We start from the raw sequence: 20179 nt of genomic DNA, 5'->3' as shown, positions 1-20179 counted from the left end.
CAAGTATCAAGCCAGAATTACTTTTAAGAGACTATAATACAATCTTTCTAGCCTCCCCCTCATTCTTTTCCTAGGATAGGTTGATTGTTCTGGATTCACAGGACAGCCTTCTTCACTTGACACTAGGAGGACTTGAGCAATGGGCTACCTCAGATTTTTTAATACTGTACTTTCTATAAGTGACATTATACTTTGTTTTAAAGGTAGAACAATTTAAAAATATATCTTTGCTTTGATGTCTCCAAGTGGTAAATACTGGCAGATATAGCTCATTTGGTAGAGTGTCTACCTACCATTCATGGCCCTGAATTTACACTACACTAAAAAAATGTACAATACATTTTTAAAAGGCTGGGTATGGTGGTATATGCCTGTAATGCATAGTACTCTAGAAATAGAGGCAGGAAGAAAAGAAGTTTAGGGTCATCCTTAACTAAAGAGCAAGACTGAAACCAGAAAATAAGGAGTGTGTGTTGGGGAGTGATTATCAATTTATGTAGCCATTTAGCCACAAGTTTTTAGGTCCTTTAGTCATTTTTAATGGAGCAATGGGTCTTGGGATCTACAACTTAACAAATGTTTTGTATACAGTGTCCTTTGCCTCCATAGCCCACAAACCTAAAGTAGCTCCCCTGGGAACCAAGGTTTCACCAGTCAGTCATGAAGAACTTCAATGCATACCTAGGGCAGTCTGAAGGTAGTTGAGCCACTTGAACTCAATCCTCCAAGTCAGCATGGAGAAAAGATCTCATAGGATAAGAACCCCTTTGAGTGCTTTTACTTCTTCAAAAAGAAATCTAAAACAACCACACCAGGTTTCATAAATTTTCACTTGATACCCAGCATGCTGCACATGGCCAGTGGCCCAGGGTAGGACAATTCCTTCCATTCTGCTGTCAGGAGGCACCCAGAGGTCGGCACCTTGAAGACTGGCTCAGCTGTGCTCCCCATACCCCAGCCTGTATGCTGATTCTGGCATGGTGTACAGTCCCACCAGGGAGAATGTTCTTTAGCTGCCTTTGGGACAAGTCACACACATGAGGAAGAGACACAAGGAAAATGTGTCACACTTCCAGTATTTCTAGTTTCCAAGAATTTTTTAGCCTTACCCCTTTGTGAAATACAGCCTCTTTGGGGTGGACAACACCCAGAGGTGGCCAGAGCTTGACTATTTTCTCTTTGCCAATATGAGCTCAGAGGCTAAGCTTAAAAACATTCACCAGAGTCCCAGAGAAGATGTCCCCAGCCACAGAGGAGCAACAGTGCCCAGCTTATACGGACACACCCTATCTGTATTAGTCTGTTCCAAATGTGTGACATTAAGAATTTGCTGCCTGTGAGGAATGGACCGTGAGGCTCCAGTGAACAACTGTGTATCCCAGGCCTCCCAATGGGTTGGAACGTCCAACCACGTTCTGTCTGTGGTCAGGCCACCACATCTGGGACTGAGCACAGCTCTTCAAGGATCTATTTCTGACCTGGGAACATGAGGCACTTTCCAAATGGGGCAAGGGCCTTATCATACCTCTTACTTCTGAGGACTTGGTATAGTATAGTGTACAATGTTCTCCGTTGAAAAGCCAAGGTTGGCCCTGAGAGAGTAGTATAAACTCAATCTAACTTTAATGTGATAAGAGTATACTAACTCTGAGAATAAACTAAGAATTGTTAAGCAACTGTGATGTTGGGGTGTATCTCCAGGCGATCTTACTTGTCACTGTCACTACCTCTATGACCTCAAGAATTAAAAAATAGAGCAAAGAATGTTGCAAATTATGCACACCTGTTACAAAAGGCCACCGAACAAAACACCTTACAAGTAACCACAGTAATATCAAAAGATCTGGGTTCTTCCTTAAAAACTATCCCAGGGGAAAGGAACTGAACACCACTATCCTATAGTGGGCTAAGTACTGTGAAAAGCCTGTAAGTGATGCCATGCTGCAGAGTGAAAGCATTTCCTCTAAGATGGAAAACAAGACAGGTCCTTCCCTTTACTGCTTTTTTGCAGCATGGTTTAATTTGAAAGTCCTATCCAGGACAAGTAAGAGGAAACATAATGACAATACCAATACAAAGCACCCAGTGGGAAAGGCAGAAGTAAAATATCTCTGTTCAACTATGAGACAAAAGCATGGGGAAAAAAATCTTCATGAGGGGTTTGATAATGGTGTCCTCAGATATGACACCAGAAGCAGCACTAGTAACTTCATCTAATAAAGAGGTGCTTAGCGAGGTAGCTCAGTGGTAGGGTGCTTACCTGAATGTGTGAGGCTCTAACGTCAACCCCTACCCCACTCTCACAAGTATCCCCTAAGTATCACAGTACATTGGAGCACAGTGACTTTTCTGGAAAGTGCTGCCACAAAAAAACAAAACAAAACAAAACAAAAAACAAACAAAAAAACAAACAAAAAAACCATTAGCTTCCTTGCTTCCTAAGCTTCTTTGGCCAGGGACCTTCAGGAAAGTGCTGAGTTGCTCAATATCTCAACATAAACCAGGGTGATTCTTGATAAAAAGGTGACAAGGAATGGAACCCAAAGTCCAATGGGCTCTATTAATACATCCATTGAGCAACTAGAACAGGCATGAATACAAAAATTTAGTAGTGCTTTTATTACCCAGAGAGGTATTTTGATGTCAGATTTTTTTTTTAAGGTAGCACTAAACAAAGTAGAGGAGTGAATTAATAATCTTAGAATGTAGTCACATGTTCAGATACAATGAAAGCTAATTTTTTGTCACTTCCCTTAACAGGGTTACTAATGAGACAGCTTAGACCTACCTTTCAGGATACGACTTCATGCTGACATGAGACAGGGCAAGAGCCTCAGTGGGACATCTCTGTTGTCGCTGTAGACACACTGTGAAAGGCCCTTCCTAGTCCTTACCTTATTAAGAGGTGAAGACAGTATGCAGGGGCCCCTGGAGAAGCAAGGTGTTAAAGTGTACAAATGCAAAGCAAGCTACTCAGTGGTCAAGGGCTCAGCTTGAGTGTCTGAGGCCTTGTTTTCAATCCCCCACATGGCAAGGATGATAAAGAACGCACCAGCTCATAGAAAGTCACGAAGAGTTTCCTAATCCATTCTAGATTTCCAAACGTTTACGGGTTGCACCATTCTAAATGAAGGAAAACCTACTACATAAAACCTACAGGAATGTAAATGAATTTGCAAACAGGGTACCTCAAATATAAATAGCGGAAAAACACACATCTAAGAATCTAACAACATCTAAGAATGCTACTTATGACCATGCAGGGCTAATGACAGAAAAGATTTCACTAATATTCCTGGATTAATAGCACTACTAATGATAGTGTGATGTACCTTTAACAGAAAATTTCTAGAGAAAAAAGCATTGGGGGGGGGTGGATAACTAGAGGGAACACAGTAAGTTCTCCCTGCACAAAGCCTGGACATCAAATAGCACACTGGTCGGAAAACCAAACCTAGGCCCCATATCATACCTAAGTGCAGCAGATTTCAATGGGGCCCTGAGAGATCTGTGCATGTTAACTGTAAGGAGCACCACTTTCAAACAGTGGAACAGTGTTAAATATTAACCGTTAACAGTATTAACATTTAACTTGTCAGAACTGAAACTTGCTAGCTCCCTTCAAGACAATAAATAAATATTAATAGCAGCCCTCCCTCCTTGCTATGGCTTTATTTTCTGTGGTCTTAGTTACCTGTGGTCAGCCAATATCTGACGATAAATGGATAATTCCAAAATAAGCAAACTGTGCCTGATTCATAAATAAAATCTCACCACAGATGTAAATGTGGACAGGCTCAGTACTGCCATAGTTTGGGTCTAAATGTCTCTCAAAGAACTGCATGTTAAAACAGTTGGCCTTTACCTTGGAGCTACAGAAGACAGTTGCAACCTTCAAGAAATGGGACCGATAAGGAGATTTTTGTCCTTAAAGAGCTTCAAATATGCCCTTCTCCTTCTCTCTCCCTATCATTGGCCACCACAAGGTGAACACTTTGCTCTGGGATATACTATTCCTACCATGATGTACCATGCTGCCATCGGCCCAAATGAATGGGGACAAGCAACCATGGAAGGAAATCTCTGAATCCCTGAGCTAAAATTGGGTTTTCCTCTTTTTTGCTGATTCTTCCCAGTATTTGTTAAACAGTGATAGAAAGCTATCTAACTCAGTTCCTATCAAGCCTCCTCTGGAGGTCTTAGGGTGCACTCCTGTGGATGAGAGGGACTCCTGTATTTGTCAATCATTCTGAGCTATCCTTCCACTCTTTTTCCATCATTTATTCTTCATTGTCGCATTTAGCTACTTTTTTTTTTCTTAAATGTGTTACAGTTGCTGTGACAAAATGTTTGACTAAAGCAACTATGAGAGGAAGAATTTGTTTTTGGCTTACAGCTTGAGAGGGTACGGTGGCATGTCATGGCAGAGATGGCTCAGTTGGAGGGATAGCTCAGTGCTGCAGGAACATGAGGTAGCTGGTTAAATTACCACAAGAAGCAGAGAAAACTCCAGCAGTAACCAGGTCTAGACACTACCTGCTACTAGTAACCTACTTCCTTTGTTTGCTGAAGGTTCCACAATGTCCCAATGCAATGGTGCCAGCTGGGGACCATGTCCTCAACACAGGAGCCTATAGGGAAACACTTTGCATGCTAACTGTAGTTGGTTTCAACCTACGTTTGGGAAAACAGACAAGAAAACAGACCGATTCCTCAAACATCTGTTGAATGTTGACAGGAGAGGGTCTTGTCAAAAGCTATCAAGGTACTCCTTGCAATTTTTGCCCCACTTAAGTTCTAAACAACTGCTATGTCCTGGCCATGGCTAGCAAAGGCAAAGAGCTCCTGGACTGGCTCCAAAGTGGAGAGAAATCATGTGTAGGTGACTTAAAGTCCCATTTATACCATCAGGATTTTCTTTCCTCCCTGCTATCAATATCAAGTTTCAGCCTGAAGCATCCTGAGTTCACCCCTGGTGCTTCCTGATGCCTGCAGGAAGTGCTCTACAGACTAGGAATGTTCCTGAAGTGAACAGTCCTAAAGCCCCTGTCCCCATAAAGCGGAGTCAAGTAAATGTTGATTCGTCACCTCCCAACCTCAACTCACCATCTCCTTACTCTTTAACTCCCAACAGTCTTGAGGGAAAAAAGCCCACTTAGCTGGAAACAAGGAAGGAGAATACTGGGAAAAAAAAATCAAATAATCATCTATAGAAGGGGTTCAGGCACTGATGGCTTCAGGAATGAGGCAAAACATTGGGTTGTGTCCACCTGCATACACAATCCTTGACTGGCAATGGCTTGTAAGTTTAAAATACTACACTTGAACAGCATATAACATACCCACTCTACAGAGCAAGCCTGCAACTCAGTACACTGTGAAGTGTTAGCCTTATTTCTCAGCATATCATGGCTGACTAGAGCTCTAGCCTTAGCCAAAGAACACGGGAGAACTTCTAGCATGTCACTAAGCCAGGAAGCAATCAAAATTCAAAGTAGGGTTTCTATTGAATGTATGTTGTTTGCATAGCATCATAAAGTTGAAAAACTTACTGTCTAGATTAGAAATGATAACTATTGTAATTCACTTATGAAACTATCAAAAAATTTAAATTAAAAAAAATTGAGTCAAACTATCTCCAGTCATGTACCCTCTACAGTGTATTCTATGGATTACAAACAAATGCGGTCCATTCAAACAATTTTGGATGTGATGAGTGGCTGTACCAACTGTCAGATTTGCCTTTCAGTGTCCTGCACTGGTGGAAGCTGGAATCCTGGGGCCCAGGTCGACTCCCTTTTTAAAATGGGATGAAATAGAGAACAAGATGGCTCAAACAAAGGAACTCTTATGACACACTCTCCCAGACTTCCCAGAGTCCAAAGGGCTAAGACTGCTTCCACACCACCCCTCATTTTGCTGTTGTCCCTCTAGTTAGGCAGTAACTCTGCCAGAAGAAGTTGCCAACCTTTTGCCCTAGTACCCCAAAGCCCACGTGGTTACAAGGCTCAGAACACAGCATCTCTTCTCCAGCTTCATGTCCATTAGGAACCAGCCATGGGGGCTGGTGAGATGGTTCATCAAATAAAGGCATTTGCCATCAAGCACAGCAACCTGGGTTCAATCCCTAGGTCCCCCATGGTGAAAGAAGAGGACTTACATTGTTTGGTGACATCTACACATGGTCTGTGCCTGAGCCACTCTCTAAATAAAATGTATAAATTAAAAAAAAAATTAAAGAATCTCCAACGGGCCTCACAGTGATGGTAGATTCCATTTCTGATGCAGCAAGGGCTAAATGGAGTCTGAAGATGTGGGCTGAGCAGTATGCGCTCCAAGGTCATAACCCCTCCCTACCTCTGCCCAATACCCTGCTACCCTGGGTATCATCAGACCACAGTCCCCCAGGTCTACGATGGCATGTTCACCTGTTCTAACCCAAGAAAGCTTCATAAGGCATTCTTTCTACGTCATAAGTATGGAACTGTCTGGTTTTTGTGGGACCACAAAGGTTGAAAGTCAGTGAATTCAGACTGTCGCCTAAATGTCACCTAATTCTAAAATTCAAAAGATGCACTGTTCTCTGAAATTTCCAAAGCCCAGTTTTGGGTGGTAATTACATGACACTGAGAAGAGTAACTGGTGATGGAAATCCTTAGGAGAGGGTTTAAGAACAAAAATAACTCACATTTTAATTCTACCAATCTGGCACTACTCCCACCCCCTTCAGACTGGTAGTGAAATTGCCATTAACTCCATCTGCTGCCTTCTTCTAACCGTTAGTACACAATTCTCAATACTGCTAGGCAGGAGCTATAATCCCTGATTTCTAGTCCAGACATGGGGAGGGGCAAGAAACACAACAGGAATTCAGTTGTAAGTCCACATGGGCACCTCATACCTATCCCCACAATTAAGTGCAGAGTTGTGTGAAACCCTAAATGGGAAGTGTCACTTAAGTGGGAAGTCTTGCTTCTCAGGACTGATGAAAAGGAAAATCTTAGTCATCCCAACCCCAACATCATCTCCCCATCCTCACCCCAGCCCATCATCTCCCCCATCCTCACCCCAACCCCAGCATCATCTCCCCCATCCTCACCCCACCCCACCATCTCCCCCATCCTCACCCCAATCCCAGCATCATCTCCCTCATCCTCACCCCAGCCCATCATCTCCCCCATCCTCACCCCAACCCCAGCATCATCTCCCCCATCCTCACCCCAACCCCAGCATCATCTCCCTCATCCTCACCCCAGCCCATCATCTCCCCCATCCTCACCCCAACCCCAGCATCATCTCCCCCATCCTCACCCCAGCCCAACATCTCCCCCATCCTCACCCCAGCCCAACATCTCCCCCATCCTCACCCCAGCCCATCATCTCCCCCATCCTCACCCCATCTGGTGGATATGAGGGGCTGGATATGAGGGGCTAAAAGGTAATGCACAGGACCATTACCAAGTATTCCACTCAAGCCAACACCACCAAAAGCAAAAACAAAAATAAAAACAAAAACAAAAACAAAACAAACCCCCCCCCCAAAACCCAAAAACAAAACAAAAAACCCCCAAAACCCAAAAACAAAAAAACCCAAAAACAAAAACAAAAAACAAACAAAAAAAACCCAAAAACCAGGGACATGCAGAAAATGAAGGCCGAGGCTGAAGGCCTTGGCTACCAACAGGTCAAAATCCCTGCAGTCATTCACTACATTCCAAATTCAGACAGACCAAAAATGAAAAACACTCACTTTTTACTCACTGGTCCAGAAATGAAACTATTTGCTAATATAGACAGCAATGTCCCCAGCCAGCAGCTGCCTGGGTGAATGCTCTGTCCAGGCCTCTTATCAATACACTGGCAGTGGCTCCTGCCATCAACAGGAAAATGGCAGCTGATGAGAAGGGCAGTCAAAATGTAAACAGGTGATCTGACTGCTTCTCTGAAGATCTACGTCAATGGGGAAGGAATAGCGGCTATGGTCATGTGGACAATTTGTTGAGCTCAATCAAAAACAGAAATGACGACAAAATCTCTGTCATCCAATTTTAATTAATTGACATTTTCTTTCATTGAAATAAAAGGTTTTATGAATAAAGATTTACAGTGCCAATGTGCATTTATCCGAGGCTCATATACTAGACTATTCTCCAGTGAGGTTAAAAGATGACCAGGTCAACCTTAGTATCCTATTTTTAAAGAGAAAAAAGGTTCAGTTACCCCAGATGCCCATGTCTGCTTACAGCCCAAGCTGGTTCGCACAACCGCTGTCTACCACTTGGCTGAGAGCAGACACTACGTCTCCACGTTCCAATTTTCAGGTCTACGTGGGTACAGTTACTACTTGTTACATAATATCTTAAAAATTGAGATTAAAAATGGTTACATAATTCTATCCTATGGCTACGGTCCACCCAGGCTCGCGCGATCCCGGACTGTAGGCGAGCCGGTAGGCGAGCCGACAAGCAAGCGCCGGCAAGCAAGCAAGCCGACAGCCAGCCGACAGCCAGCCGCGCAACAGCGTGCCGAGCCCGGGGCCATTCGTGCTCGCGAGCTCGCAGGAGCTGCCCACCACTTGGACCTTTGCAGATTTCGGGAGGTGAACCCTTTCTAAATGACCACCATGACTTCAGCATGTCTTCTCTTACCCCGAGTCCCCCGGAATGTTGAGGATGGCGGAGCCCACCTGCGTACCTGGAGAGCCGGCTAGCACAGACTTCGCCACACGGGGTCGCTGCGTGCGCGCTACCGGGGCCAGCGGACAGCTCCCGAACCCGGCAGCACCCAGCGCGTGGACAGCGCTCCTCATGGACAGCGCTCGGCCCCGCGGCTCGCTGGGGTTCGCCAAGGCTCCGCCCCAGCTAAGGGCCTACGGCTCAGAAAAAGGGTTCTGGAGCCTAGAGGAGCGTGGAGGCCCAGCAGGCACGCACCGACATGCGGCAACATGCGCTGACACGCAGCAACACGGGCCGACACGCGGCAACACGCGCCAACATACGTGTTACATGCGCTAACACTGGCCCACAGGCGCCAACACAAACCGACACAGCAAACTAGCTCCTAAACGAACCAACAGGGCCGTGCCGCTCAGAGACGAAAGATCGCGGCAGGCCGGCAGGCGCCAACACAAGCCGGCACGCGCCAAACACAGGCCTGCACGCGCTGGCACGCGCCTACAAACCAGCACGCGCTTCCAGAAACCGGCACGCGCCGGCACGCTCCAGTACAAATCGGCACGCGCCGGCACGCGCCAACGCGAGCCCGGCACGCGCCAACGCGAGCCCGGCACGCGCCAACGCGAGCCCGGCACGCGCCAACGCGAGCCCGGCACGCGCCAACACGAGCCCGGCACGCGCCAGCATGCTCCGGAACGCGCCGGCACGCGCCAACACGGCTGACAGGCGCCCACACGCACAGACATAGGCAGACACGCGCCGACACGGGCCAACACGCTAAGCGAAGCAACACAGCCTCCCGAATAGCCATCCCAGCAAGGGGGCCAACCCCCCTCCACCTAAAAAAAAATGCCCGTCTAGACCCACCCCCATTATAGCACAGGTGCTGGGAAGCCTGTCCTGCTGAGCTGGTCCCTGGTCCTCTACCGCTCTTCTCAGCTTCCAGGGAACTGACTGGGCACCCCTGACGACCGGGAGGACGAGGGACGCGGCTGGTCCTTGCGCACTACAGGAACCCTAGGACCAAACCCATGTGACGCAGCCACGCCCCGAGGCCCAGCGGGGGCCCTCTGCTGCCCAATCCCCGGATCCCTGGTTCTCATGGCAACCCTGAAGAACCTCTTGCTCTTAGCTTCTCGTCCTCCCCTCCCCCACTCCCCCCTTCGCTCTGATGGGCAAGAACAGGAACGGCGCCTGCAGCTCTCATGATGCCAAAAGTCCACCATGTCCACTGGTTAAACCACATACAGAGCTCAGGAATGGGTGGTGAATTACACCAGAAACACCATTTTCTTGACCTGCGAGAGGAGGGGAGCTCTGAGTGACCATGGCTAGAGAACCTCAGTATCCAGAATCATTTTCATCTCAAACCCTTCCCCCAAAATGTCAAAGCAGGAACATCAGAAAGGAAAGGCTCCTTTTGGAAGCCAACAAACACCCACCATTCTATCTCAGTGAGAAAGTGTGGTGCCATATATAGAATTAGCTAGCAAAATAATACTCTATAGCAAGCATCTGCTATGCACTAGCTCTGTCTCTCTCACACATACACACAGGCAGACAGACAGACATACAGACAGCTGCAACAAAGGAAGCAACATATAAGCATTTAAGAGGATAGGAGATAGTTGTGATTTTACACACACACACACACACACACACACACACACACACACTGTTTGTTAGTATCCTTGGGAGATTGGTTCTAGAACCCTACAGGTATCAAAATCTACAGATGCTCAAGTCTCTATAAGATAGATTTTTTTTTTACATACAGCCTATGAGCATCTTCCCCATGTACTTTAAGTCATCCTTACACATCCCTAGATTTATAATGTCTGACACAATATAAATGCTTACAAATACTTGCTATAGTATATTATTTCTACATAATGACATGAAAAAGTCTGAGCATGGTCAAGAGAAAAGCAATTTTTCTGAATATTTTTGACTCAGTGTTAACTCAATTAGTGGATCCAGAATCCACAAATACAGAGCACCAAAGACATAAGACACACACACACACACACACACACACACACACACACACACATACACGTTTACAATAAAGAAAGTAAAAAAGAAGGTTTGGAGAGATCATTTCTGACTCTTACCAAGGTACAGAGCTAGGACGCAGTAGATTTCACACTCTCCTCTAACAGACAGAAACTGTAGATGGCGATAAAAACAGTGGCAGCTACCAGTAGACCTCAGACTCTGAAGCGGAGGTAGACTACGCAATAATCACATCTGCAAAGGGAGGAGGGAGCTCTGAAAACCCTATCTAGCACCTTCTGAGGCCAAACAGAGATGTTGCAGCAAGGCAAGTAGGCTGGACGTCAGCTCAGGTCCCTAAGTACCACGGGGGAGGGGTGAAGAAAGGGGACAGAGAGGATGCTCCCTGAGGAGCAGAGGCTTCAGGGTGCTCATGCTATAGAATCCTTTTAACTGTAAAGTCAATCCAACAGAAGCAGGTTTGAGTCAGTTCTGAGTGTGGCATCCAGCAGTGCTAAGCCCAAATCAAAGACAGCAAGCCCTGGTCTGAAAACTTAACTTTGACTAGGTACTTCTTTAGTGGAGATTCTGAGCAAAGCAAACATCACCAGGGACAAAATGACAGACAGAAGCCAACTTTAAATTGCAAAAGGGAAGGAACACACTTCAGCTCATGCCTATGCTTAAAGTACAGTCCAAGGAGAGAAAACCTGGGTTCCAGAGGTATGCTTGGTTTGGACAGTCAACTCATATAGGTATCCCTGGGCCCCTCTGCTTGGCTGCTCAATTTTGGGGGTAGGTAGGATAGAGGAACTCCTTTGCCTGGACAGGACACCTGCCCTGCAGTTTCCTGGTCTGGAAGAGCAGGTCATATAGGACAAAAGCATCAAACACCCACTCTTGTCTATTAAAAAAAAAAGAGCAAAGGGGAACAATCTAATGATTACTGAGGGGGACTCCAGAGAAGCCATGCCTGTGCCTTCTAGCATTCTACACACATGGCCAGTTCAGTTGTAGTATCAAAGCCAGTGGAGAAGGCGTAACTGACTCATCAAATGCTTAAGAGTTGAAATCTAACTGGAAATCAGGGATGAAATCTGAGACTCAGTGGAAGCCAACAACAACAACAACAACAACAAAAAACAAACAAACTCAGAAGTGAGAACCACTATTAAACCTGTAAACACAAAAAAGGCAGCTCCAAAGCAAGCAGCAGCTCTGGAGGTCTTAAGGGGAGGTTAGTCCTAGGGATCTCACCCCCTCAACAGACTTCTCTAGAAGCAGTGGGGAAAAGGCAAGCCATTGGTTCCTGGCTACAAACAATGGATCTAGTGAAAGTTCCCAGAACCCCTATCCTTCAGAGCTATGAAGAACTCTGAAGATACAGGTATCAGGCGTGCCTCACATACTGGGACAGAGGATCAGTTAATGCCACCATACTGTGTGTGCTCCACAGGCTACTCAGGCACATGCTTCTGAAGTGGAAGAACAGGAAGGGCCTCAGGGGTCCAAACACAGCCTCTAAAATGAGACAGGGGACCCTAGCAGGGGCAGAAGCCACTCTAGCTTTCCATAGGTAATCTATGGGCAACAGCCTCCATGGGACCTGTCCACCATTTTGTCTACACATCACTGATCTAAAATTCCTTTAACTATACCCTCGTGACCTACAGTATACATGAGAACCACTGTCCTGTCTACTTAGTCCCTATAGGCATCAATAGAGCACTAGCCGGCTGACAGCAAGAGGTACCAATTAGAGAGACAACCTTGGACTCCAGCTTGCCCAGTTTCCTAGTCAGCCCAAGTCAGTGCTGCACTGCTGCTGCCCTCAACTCTACTCAGTTTCACAGTGGCTCACTAGGCCCCCTACTTCCTACCCATCTCTAGGCTCACTTCACTTCCCATTAAGTAGGATGCAAAGAAGCTAAACAAAATAAATATGTAAATGAGAAGATACTATGCAGGAAAGGTTCTTTAAATTCTTATTTCTAAATGAGATAATGAGATATTGCACAGTGACCCTAGACTGTTATGCTGTGCAAGAAGAATGCTTGCTCTGGGTATAATAATGGGCCAACACAAGTGAACTAGCTAAAATAAATCTATCACTCTGCTGTAGGATTTGGCACAGTAGCAGATGCTGGCGAAAGGGGCCATGTAGAAAAGCTGTGTCCACTGAATTCAAATATATCCTGAACCTAAAACATGTCCTAATCACTACTGCATAATCTAAGAGGGCAGGGGTGGGGAAGCTATTGTCCAGCATATATGAAGCCCTGAATTCAACCTCCAGTACAACAAATAAAAGAACAAAGAAGTCCTTTAAGGTTAAAAATGAAAATACAAACAAAAGTTAATAGCAAGGTCACAGATAAAACTAAGGATATTATGTAAAACATAATGACACATATAGACACATATAGAATTGTAAATCAAAACTTTTTTTTTTTAAAGATTTATTTATCTATTATTATACGTAAGTACACTGTAGCTGTCTTCAGACACACCAGAAGAGGGCATAAGATCTCATTACGGGTGGTTGTGAGCCACCATGTGGTTGCTGGGATTTGAACTCTGGACCTTTGGAAGAGCAGTCGGGTGCTCTTACCCACTGAGCCATCTCACCAGCCCAAATCAAAACTTTTAATAAGAGATCCAGCGAAGGCTGTAAGTTCACTTGGTAGAGTACTTACCTCACAGGAGCGAAGGCTTGGATTCAATCACCAAAGATCAAGTGTAGAAGGCTAAAAAACCAAATAAGTAATACCACTCTTGGAAAATAAAGGAATTAAAAGAATTGATTCAATTGCCCAAGACTTGGAAAAAAAAATTGCTTCTTGCTTGAAAGAGTCCTCAACTTACCCTGTTGATTCCACTAGGTCACAGCTCCAAAAGAATTCAGTACACAAAATGAGAATCCCTAAAAGTTTCCAGATACAACAAGAACAGAGCCAAACCACCACAACCCCCCAAAACAAACACTTTGGTATTCTTTCATTCAAAAAAATTAAAAATTAAATGAGCTTCATTCTTAGCTTTCCTAAATCAGTAGCTGGGCTCAACTCTTTGAGGGAAAACTAACTGAAATTTAGAAAGGGATTCAACAAATGAGGCTAGAATGAGGATATTCACACATACAAGGCAGCTCTTCTGAGAAAAGCTGATGTAGACTGCTCTTCACCAGATTTGATAAACCAAGAAATTAAAAAATAATTGTGGGACCCATGAGAAAAGCAAAGGCCATATTAAGGATGATGCAGAAGGAAGACACAGAATTGGCCATGTACAATGTGTAGGGAGTCTCCAGTGACTGTAGACATGGCCAACGGTACCTAAAAGATTGCTTACAAACAAACAAATAAAAAACAAAACAAAAAACCTGAGAGATTATCAAATGTATCTAAAGGTATGATCTGTGTCTTTTGGGGGGCAGTAGACAACAACATAAAAATACCTAGGGGAGGGGGAACCTCTCCCATCAAAAAAAATAAAAAAGAGGCCCTCCCATCACCCCCCCTCCAAAACCCTTACAGCAAAAAGTATAATATCCTGTGAGTTTAGGTCAAAGTATCCACCATAAACTACACTGCCAGAGATGTGAGTGGCACTTATGGGGCTGTCCCCACTCTGCACAGGCCTTATCTGGCCAAAAGAAACAAAGTACTCAGGTCAGAACAACAAGGCAAAAATCTTCACCTTCTACAGTAAAAGAAACTGTAAAAACCTCAGCTCCAGCGGGGAGATAGGAGTTGGGGGCAGGGGTAGATCACAAGTGATTTCTATGTATTATTTAGCCTCAGTTTATGAAGGCAAATGGGAGGACTGCAGCTAAGTCTAGTTTTTTGAAAAACAATCTAACTTTGTTGACCCTACTAATGGCTTATTTACCATTCTGATTTAAAAAAAAAAAAAACCAACAACAACCCCAAACCAAACAAAGAAACCCCGGCCTTCTCTGATCTGATAACTGAGGAGCTGAGCCTGTGTCCCTTCACACAGTCATCCAGAGAGCCAGGGGACAGCGCCCCAGCCTGTGTGCACTTGCAGCCCTGCAGGCTACAAATTAAAGAGAGAAGGGCCAGGCACAACCTGATATCTAGGGATGATCCAACAAGGAAGGGAGGCACTCCTTTTATCACTTTCTCCCTCCTCCTGTGCTCAGTCACCACAATGAGGAGGTGCACAGCACAGCGCATAGTGTTCCCATCTCTCTAGGAACATTCTGGAGTGGTTTCTCTAAGATCCACACAATTTTCATCGAAAGAGAGCAAGCAGCTCCCTAGAACTGGCAACCAGTAGGCTCTCAGGGAAAAGTACACCACAGCCTGTGCTGGCCCAGTAGAAGTCAAGGTGGAAAGAAGGGCTCTCCAGGCTCTGGGTGAAGCCAGCCTATAGAGACACCCAGGAGACTCCCAACTCATCTGTCCCTGCCTCTACCCAATACCCCAACACAAAGACCTTCTTGGTAGCAGTCCTCCTAAGCCGGCCCCAGATTCAGTGCAGGGCATTGTCCTCAGGCATGAGGCTACTGTGCAAACATCTAAATTTAAAAGTAGCTCTACTCATAGTAGTTTTTGGTTATTATGAGTCTCCTGGAGCAGAGTCTCCTAAAACTATTGCTAAAAGTTTTAAATTTGGTAGGCAGGAGATTATTTATTTGTTTGGTTTTGGATTTTAGATTACTTATACCGGTAAGCTATGTTAGGAATGAGACACAAGTCTATATATAAAATGCATCTGTTTGTTATATACTATGTACACATGGTCTGAAGATAATTTTATAAAACACTTTTAGTAATGTTGTGCCTTAGTAATAACTTTCACAGGGTAGGAATGAATGTCCATTTACTACAGTATTAAGTTACCATTCAAAACCATTCAGATTTGTGATTTCTGATTTTCAGATTATAGATGGTCAAACAGTATTACACATAAAGAAAGGCTTTTATTCTGAAGCATATCTTAGTTGTAAACTTACCTGTGAACTCCCAGGGACGATACCTTAAAATATTAAGGTTAACATCTAGGGCTATAGCTCCACAATGAACACCTTTTTAATGAGTACAAAGTTCTGAGTTTGATCCCCAGCACTTTGAGAGAAAGAGAAAAAATAAGCAAGCCAAAGTCTCAACAAATATCAAAAGTGAAGGCAGTCTGTGGTTAAAAGCCATCTTCCAGGTCATGGCTGTTGGCTCCCAAAGGACACGAGGAAAGGTAGGAAGGACCTGCAGGCAATCCAGCATGGTTTTCCTATTGTCAGAAGCTTACACAGAGCCACCAGAGAGCATGCTTGATCACACTGGATCAGCCAGCCAGACTCCACTCTGTAGCTGTACCTGCTCTGGAGGCGCAAGTGAGAATCCCAGACCTCCAACTGAGCATGAGCAGTGGTGACAATGATGGCAGGGTGATAAGGACCAGCAGGGCTCTTTCTCTGCCATGTGCTTTAGGAGCACCCTGTTAATGGCAGTTACTCAGGCCTAATTACTTGGCTCTAAACCCTGCAAGGAAGTCAGTGAGGGGTGGGGCTGCCCACCAGCACAGCCGTAGAATGGGGCTGCAGCCACTCCCTGGGGTACGTGGTCAGCATGTCCAGGATAAGTGTACGTGCGCATTTCAGTCCCGGCTGGGATAAAAGACTCTATGGAGTCCAGATGCAAATCTTTAGAGTCTGAGGACAAATATTAAAGGCTTCTTATGCCTGCAAACCAGAGACCCCTTTATATATACCAACTTTCTGCCCATCTGAGCTTGTATCTTGTGAGTTTATGCTATTCCACAAACTTCCATTCTACAAAGGGGGCTAGTTAACTTGCTCAGACTCAACTGTAGTGACTTGTAGAACCAAGAGACAAAGGAACTGCTGGTCAAGCAAATCATAAAGGGAATGCCATGGTGGGAAAGGCAACTCCTCTAAGTACATTCCTATTGCCCCAGTAGATGTGAGCAACAAGAAGTCCTGCTTGGCCAGGGTCAGATCAAGTAACAAGCAACTCTAATTTAGGAGCTGAACAATCAAGAAAAAAAAAAAAAAAACCTTTCCAAAATCCAATGAGAAGTAAATGGCTACAATTAAAGAATACTCTAGCACGGGGGTGGGGGGGTGGGGGGTGGATAAAGAAAACCTTTTATTGTCCACCCCCAGAGCAGAGGCACCCATCTCTTGTTCTGTCAGATGCTTTTTTTGATAACTCTAGAAAATGGTTTGTGGTTGATATCTCAAAGGACAATCATGACATTTTCACTCCATTTTTATAAACAAGCTTTCAATCTGCCATTTCATTAGCACACAAACCCTGAAGTATATATTCCCAAGTCCCAAAGCACCTATTTGCCAGTTCTCCAAGGTAATTTGACTGCCTCAAAATTTCCCCATAGTCTCCCACATTTCTGAACTTTTTAATAAGAAATTAATGACTGCAGTATCAGACTTTGTAGGATGCAGCCAAAACAGTGCTTACAGGGAAACACCTAGCTTTAAATCCCTGTATTAAAAAAAAAATGAGGTTTAAAAATCTGTGCTCTAAGATTTTTATCTAATAAATTCTTAAGAAATAAAAAAAATTCCTACAGCTTTAGGATGAAACTGAAGGCCCAATAGATATCTTTGCTGAAGCGAAGTTCAGTTTCTGAACACTGTAAAGTCTGTGACTTCGATGGAACATTGAAATCAAAAAGCCAAAAGAGGAGAAAAATAAACTTCTACAGGCAAGTGAAAAATAAAAGGGTGGGTAAAAACCCAAAAAGAAGAAAAAAAGAAGAAAGAAAAAAAAAAAAGAAAAAAGAAAAAAAAATGCCCCCCCCCCCCCCCCAAATCAAAAACAGCTTCACTAACGGAAAAGATTTAAATTTGAACATGTGACCAACCACCTAAATGAAAAGCAAGTAATATTTTCTCCTTTCAAAGCTCTATACTGCTGTGGGTTTTTGTGAGGGGAATTTTTGCAGGGAGGAGGATTTGTGCTGGAGTTAAAGCCAAGGCCTCCTCATAGCTCTACACTGAGCTGCTTCATCTGCCCTCCATGTTGTTTTAACGGACTGAGAAACAGACACTGGATTATGTACAGGCTTCCCTCCTAGGAAGGTGCCAGCACTGAAATGTCGGGCAGGCGGGCGCTTAGCACTGAGTCTCCATAGATGGACAATTGCCCCCAGCGTAGTTTCTTACACGTTGAACAAACTTGTAAGCAAATAGGTTTCCCAAATTATACCATTTATAAAATACTTTTTTTTTTTTAAAAGATACACCAATCAAGAATTTGTACAGCTCTAAAATGAGCTAAAGGCACATGGATGCCTTGGTTCAACCCAAGTTTGGCTTCGAAACACTGTAAAGCCTCTGACCCAGCGGGTTCAGCAATACCCTAGGTAAGTTTTGACCTGGATCTTTGGTTCTGATTTTGCTCTTCAAGCCCAGTGGAGGCTAACTGGAGACAGAGAGCTGCTCTGGCTCCCAACCAGAGCAGTAACCACCATATAAAGTCCCAGACAATTAGCCACCAAAAATCTGCCCTGCTTTCTGGTTCCCTAGTCCACCTACAAAATCCACTTTGACCAACCCAATATTGCCTTACAAGCAATACAGGCCAAGTAATGTGCAGTAGGTAGTGATTTAGGGGCCACACAACATTTTAATTTTAATTATAATGAACAAAGTTACCATATCAAACTCATGATTTCATGAACACTGAAGTTTCTTCTCAAAATAAATGAGTATGTAAGTATAAAAAAGAAGAAGAAAAAACCCAGTGATAATTGCTTGGTCTACGTGGCATTAATCTTGGAGGGCTGGGATCGACTGGTCTAAGAAACCAGGCCCCGTCCTCCATTTGCTCTGTTGTGTGTCGAGCAGGGTGTCCCTCCTCCACACCATTTCTTCTAGAAGTGGACGTGCTTTTGCAGACGTGTAAAGCTCGGGAGGTCTCCCGCGAGCTTTGTCCTTTGTTAGCTGGTACGGCCCAGGGCATACCAGTTAACATCCTGAGCCTTGGTTTCCAGACCTGTGAAATGGGGACCGTGGGGACCACAAAGTGGGATAAAAAGCAACAGGGCTTTTGAAAGTGCCTTGTAAACTGCGAAATGCTACCTAAGTATCAGTGGCTACACTTCTCAGTTACGGCAATGCCTGCTGGGCTGCAACTCCGTCTGTCCTCAAATTCCCTCCCTGTAATGTGGGGACTGGCTCGTGCCAGTCTTTCAAAGATTCCCAGTAAAACTCAAAAAAAGTATGTTCACTAATCTTAAAGTTTTGATTTTTTTTTTTTTAAGACCAAAATTTGGTAGGCAAGACTCATTCCTGGGAGCACATTTGACCGCAGCACTCTTGGTGAAATACACTAAGACTCCTTCATCCTTTGCCTTACACAATTCCCTCAGCTGCAGAAATCCAGAACTCGAGGTCCACTTCTGTAAAATAGGAACCTCACTAAAATATTAGCCTTAGTGTGTGCCCGCCGGGGTGCTGGGGGGGGGGGGATGTTAACGACTGGAGTCTGGTAAAGCAGGGCGAAACGTTAAATTGAGCACCATTTCTGAAACTCAGGGGCTTCAAATGGCTGAATCAGCATTTTCTGAAACAAAGTCTTCTGGGCCTGGCCTTTTAAACAGCCGCAAAGGGAAAGTTGTGCAATAACACATATTTACTCACTAATGCTACTTGTTTTGGACTTTTTCTTTGCATCTCTTGAATGAAACAGTTACAAAAAAAGAGTTTTTCAAAAACATCCTAAAGAACTAGAGCCTTGTAAAAATCACCTGTGGCTTTCCTACTTTTCGGTCAAAGCAAATGAAAAGAAGTTCGCGGGGTTTCTTCCAACACCAAGAAAAGACAAATACATTTTTTTTTTAAAAGTGAAGAATACCCTAATTTCCATAACGCACATGCCTCAGGCCCTCGCCAGGCAGGCGTTTGGAGAGGCAATCAGCAAAGGCAGAGAGTTGCATCAGAAATTTCCTTCTGCAAACGGTACCGCTCTTATCACGTTTCCACCGCTGGCGGGCTGCTAGTTCGCGAGCCCTCAAACTTGGTGTTAGGCCCCAGCGACGGGTAGCGGGGCCACTAACAGACCCGAAGAAAGAAAGGGGTGGGGGTTGGGGAGTGTGTGTGGGGGGGTACGGATCCTCGGGCCGCGGCTCGGGCCGCGCTCGCTTGGGACTTGGGAGTGTCTGGCACCGCTGCCCAGTCCGCCTGGCGCGCGCGCCGAGGCCCGGGGCGCAGCGGGAGCACCCGCTTCTCCGGTGACCCCCCGGGCGCCCATCCTCCTCCAGGGCGGTGGCCCCCGAAAGCGCGGCCGTGACCGCAGCCCCCGCCCGAGCCCCCCGAGCCGTCGCCGTCGGACAAGACGGCTCAAGAATGTGCCGCTCGGGGCCCCGCGCCTCCCCCCCGTGGGCTGGAGCGCAGGGGAGAGCGTTGCGGGGCGCCGCAGCCGCGCGCCCGCCGCCCCGTCCCGCCATCCCGTGCCGCCCCGCCGCGGGCCCGCCGCAGCCCCCCAGACCCCCAAAGGCGA

The 20179-nt window shown here is 45.4% G+C and overlaps 1 protein-coding gene across 6 annotated transcripts in view; it reads right to left on the bottom strand.

Moving 5' to 3' along the window:
• The window catches only part of Grb10 (growth factor receptor bound protein 10), a 104466-nt gene that overhangs the window by 83933 nt on the left and 354 nt on the right, over positions 1–20179 (bottom strand). The window contains exon 1 of one of the 6 annotated variants that reach the window (XM_029483452.2): positions 10790–10860. The exons of 1 other annotated variant lie outside the window; for it this stretch is intronic. Coding sequence is in view for 2 of the 5 variants with exons in the window: in XM_029483449.2 (XP_029339309.1) it covers positions 9543–9548 (6 nt within the window). In the remaining 3 variants the exon portion in view is untranslated. Of the gene's footprint in view, positions 1–8648; positions 9178–9542; positions 9691–10789; positions 10861–20179 lie in introns of those variants that run through there. 4 more of the 6 variants (XM_029483449.2, XM_085829105.1, XM_029483450.2 and 1 more) reach the window with 4 other exon arrangements.

Source organism: Mus caroli, unplaced genomic scaffold, assembly GCF_978045245.1.
Source record: "Mus caroli unplaced genomic scaffold, Mus_caroli_1 scaffold_13, whole genome shotgun sequence".
Lineage (NCBI taxonomy): Eukaryota > Metazoa > Chordata > Mammalia > Rodentia > Muridae > Mus > Mus caroli.
This window is presented reverse-complemented; position numbering and strand designations above follow the sequence as displayed.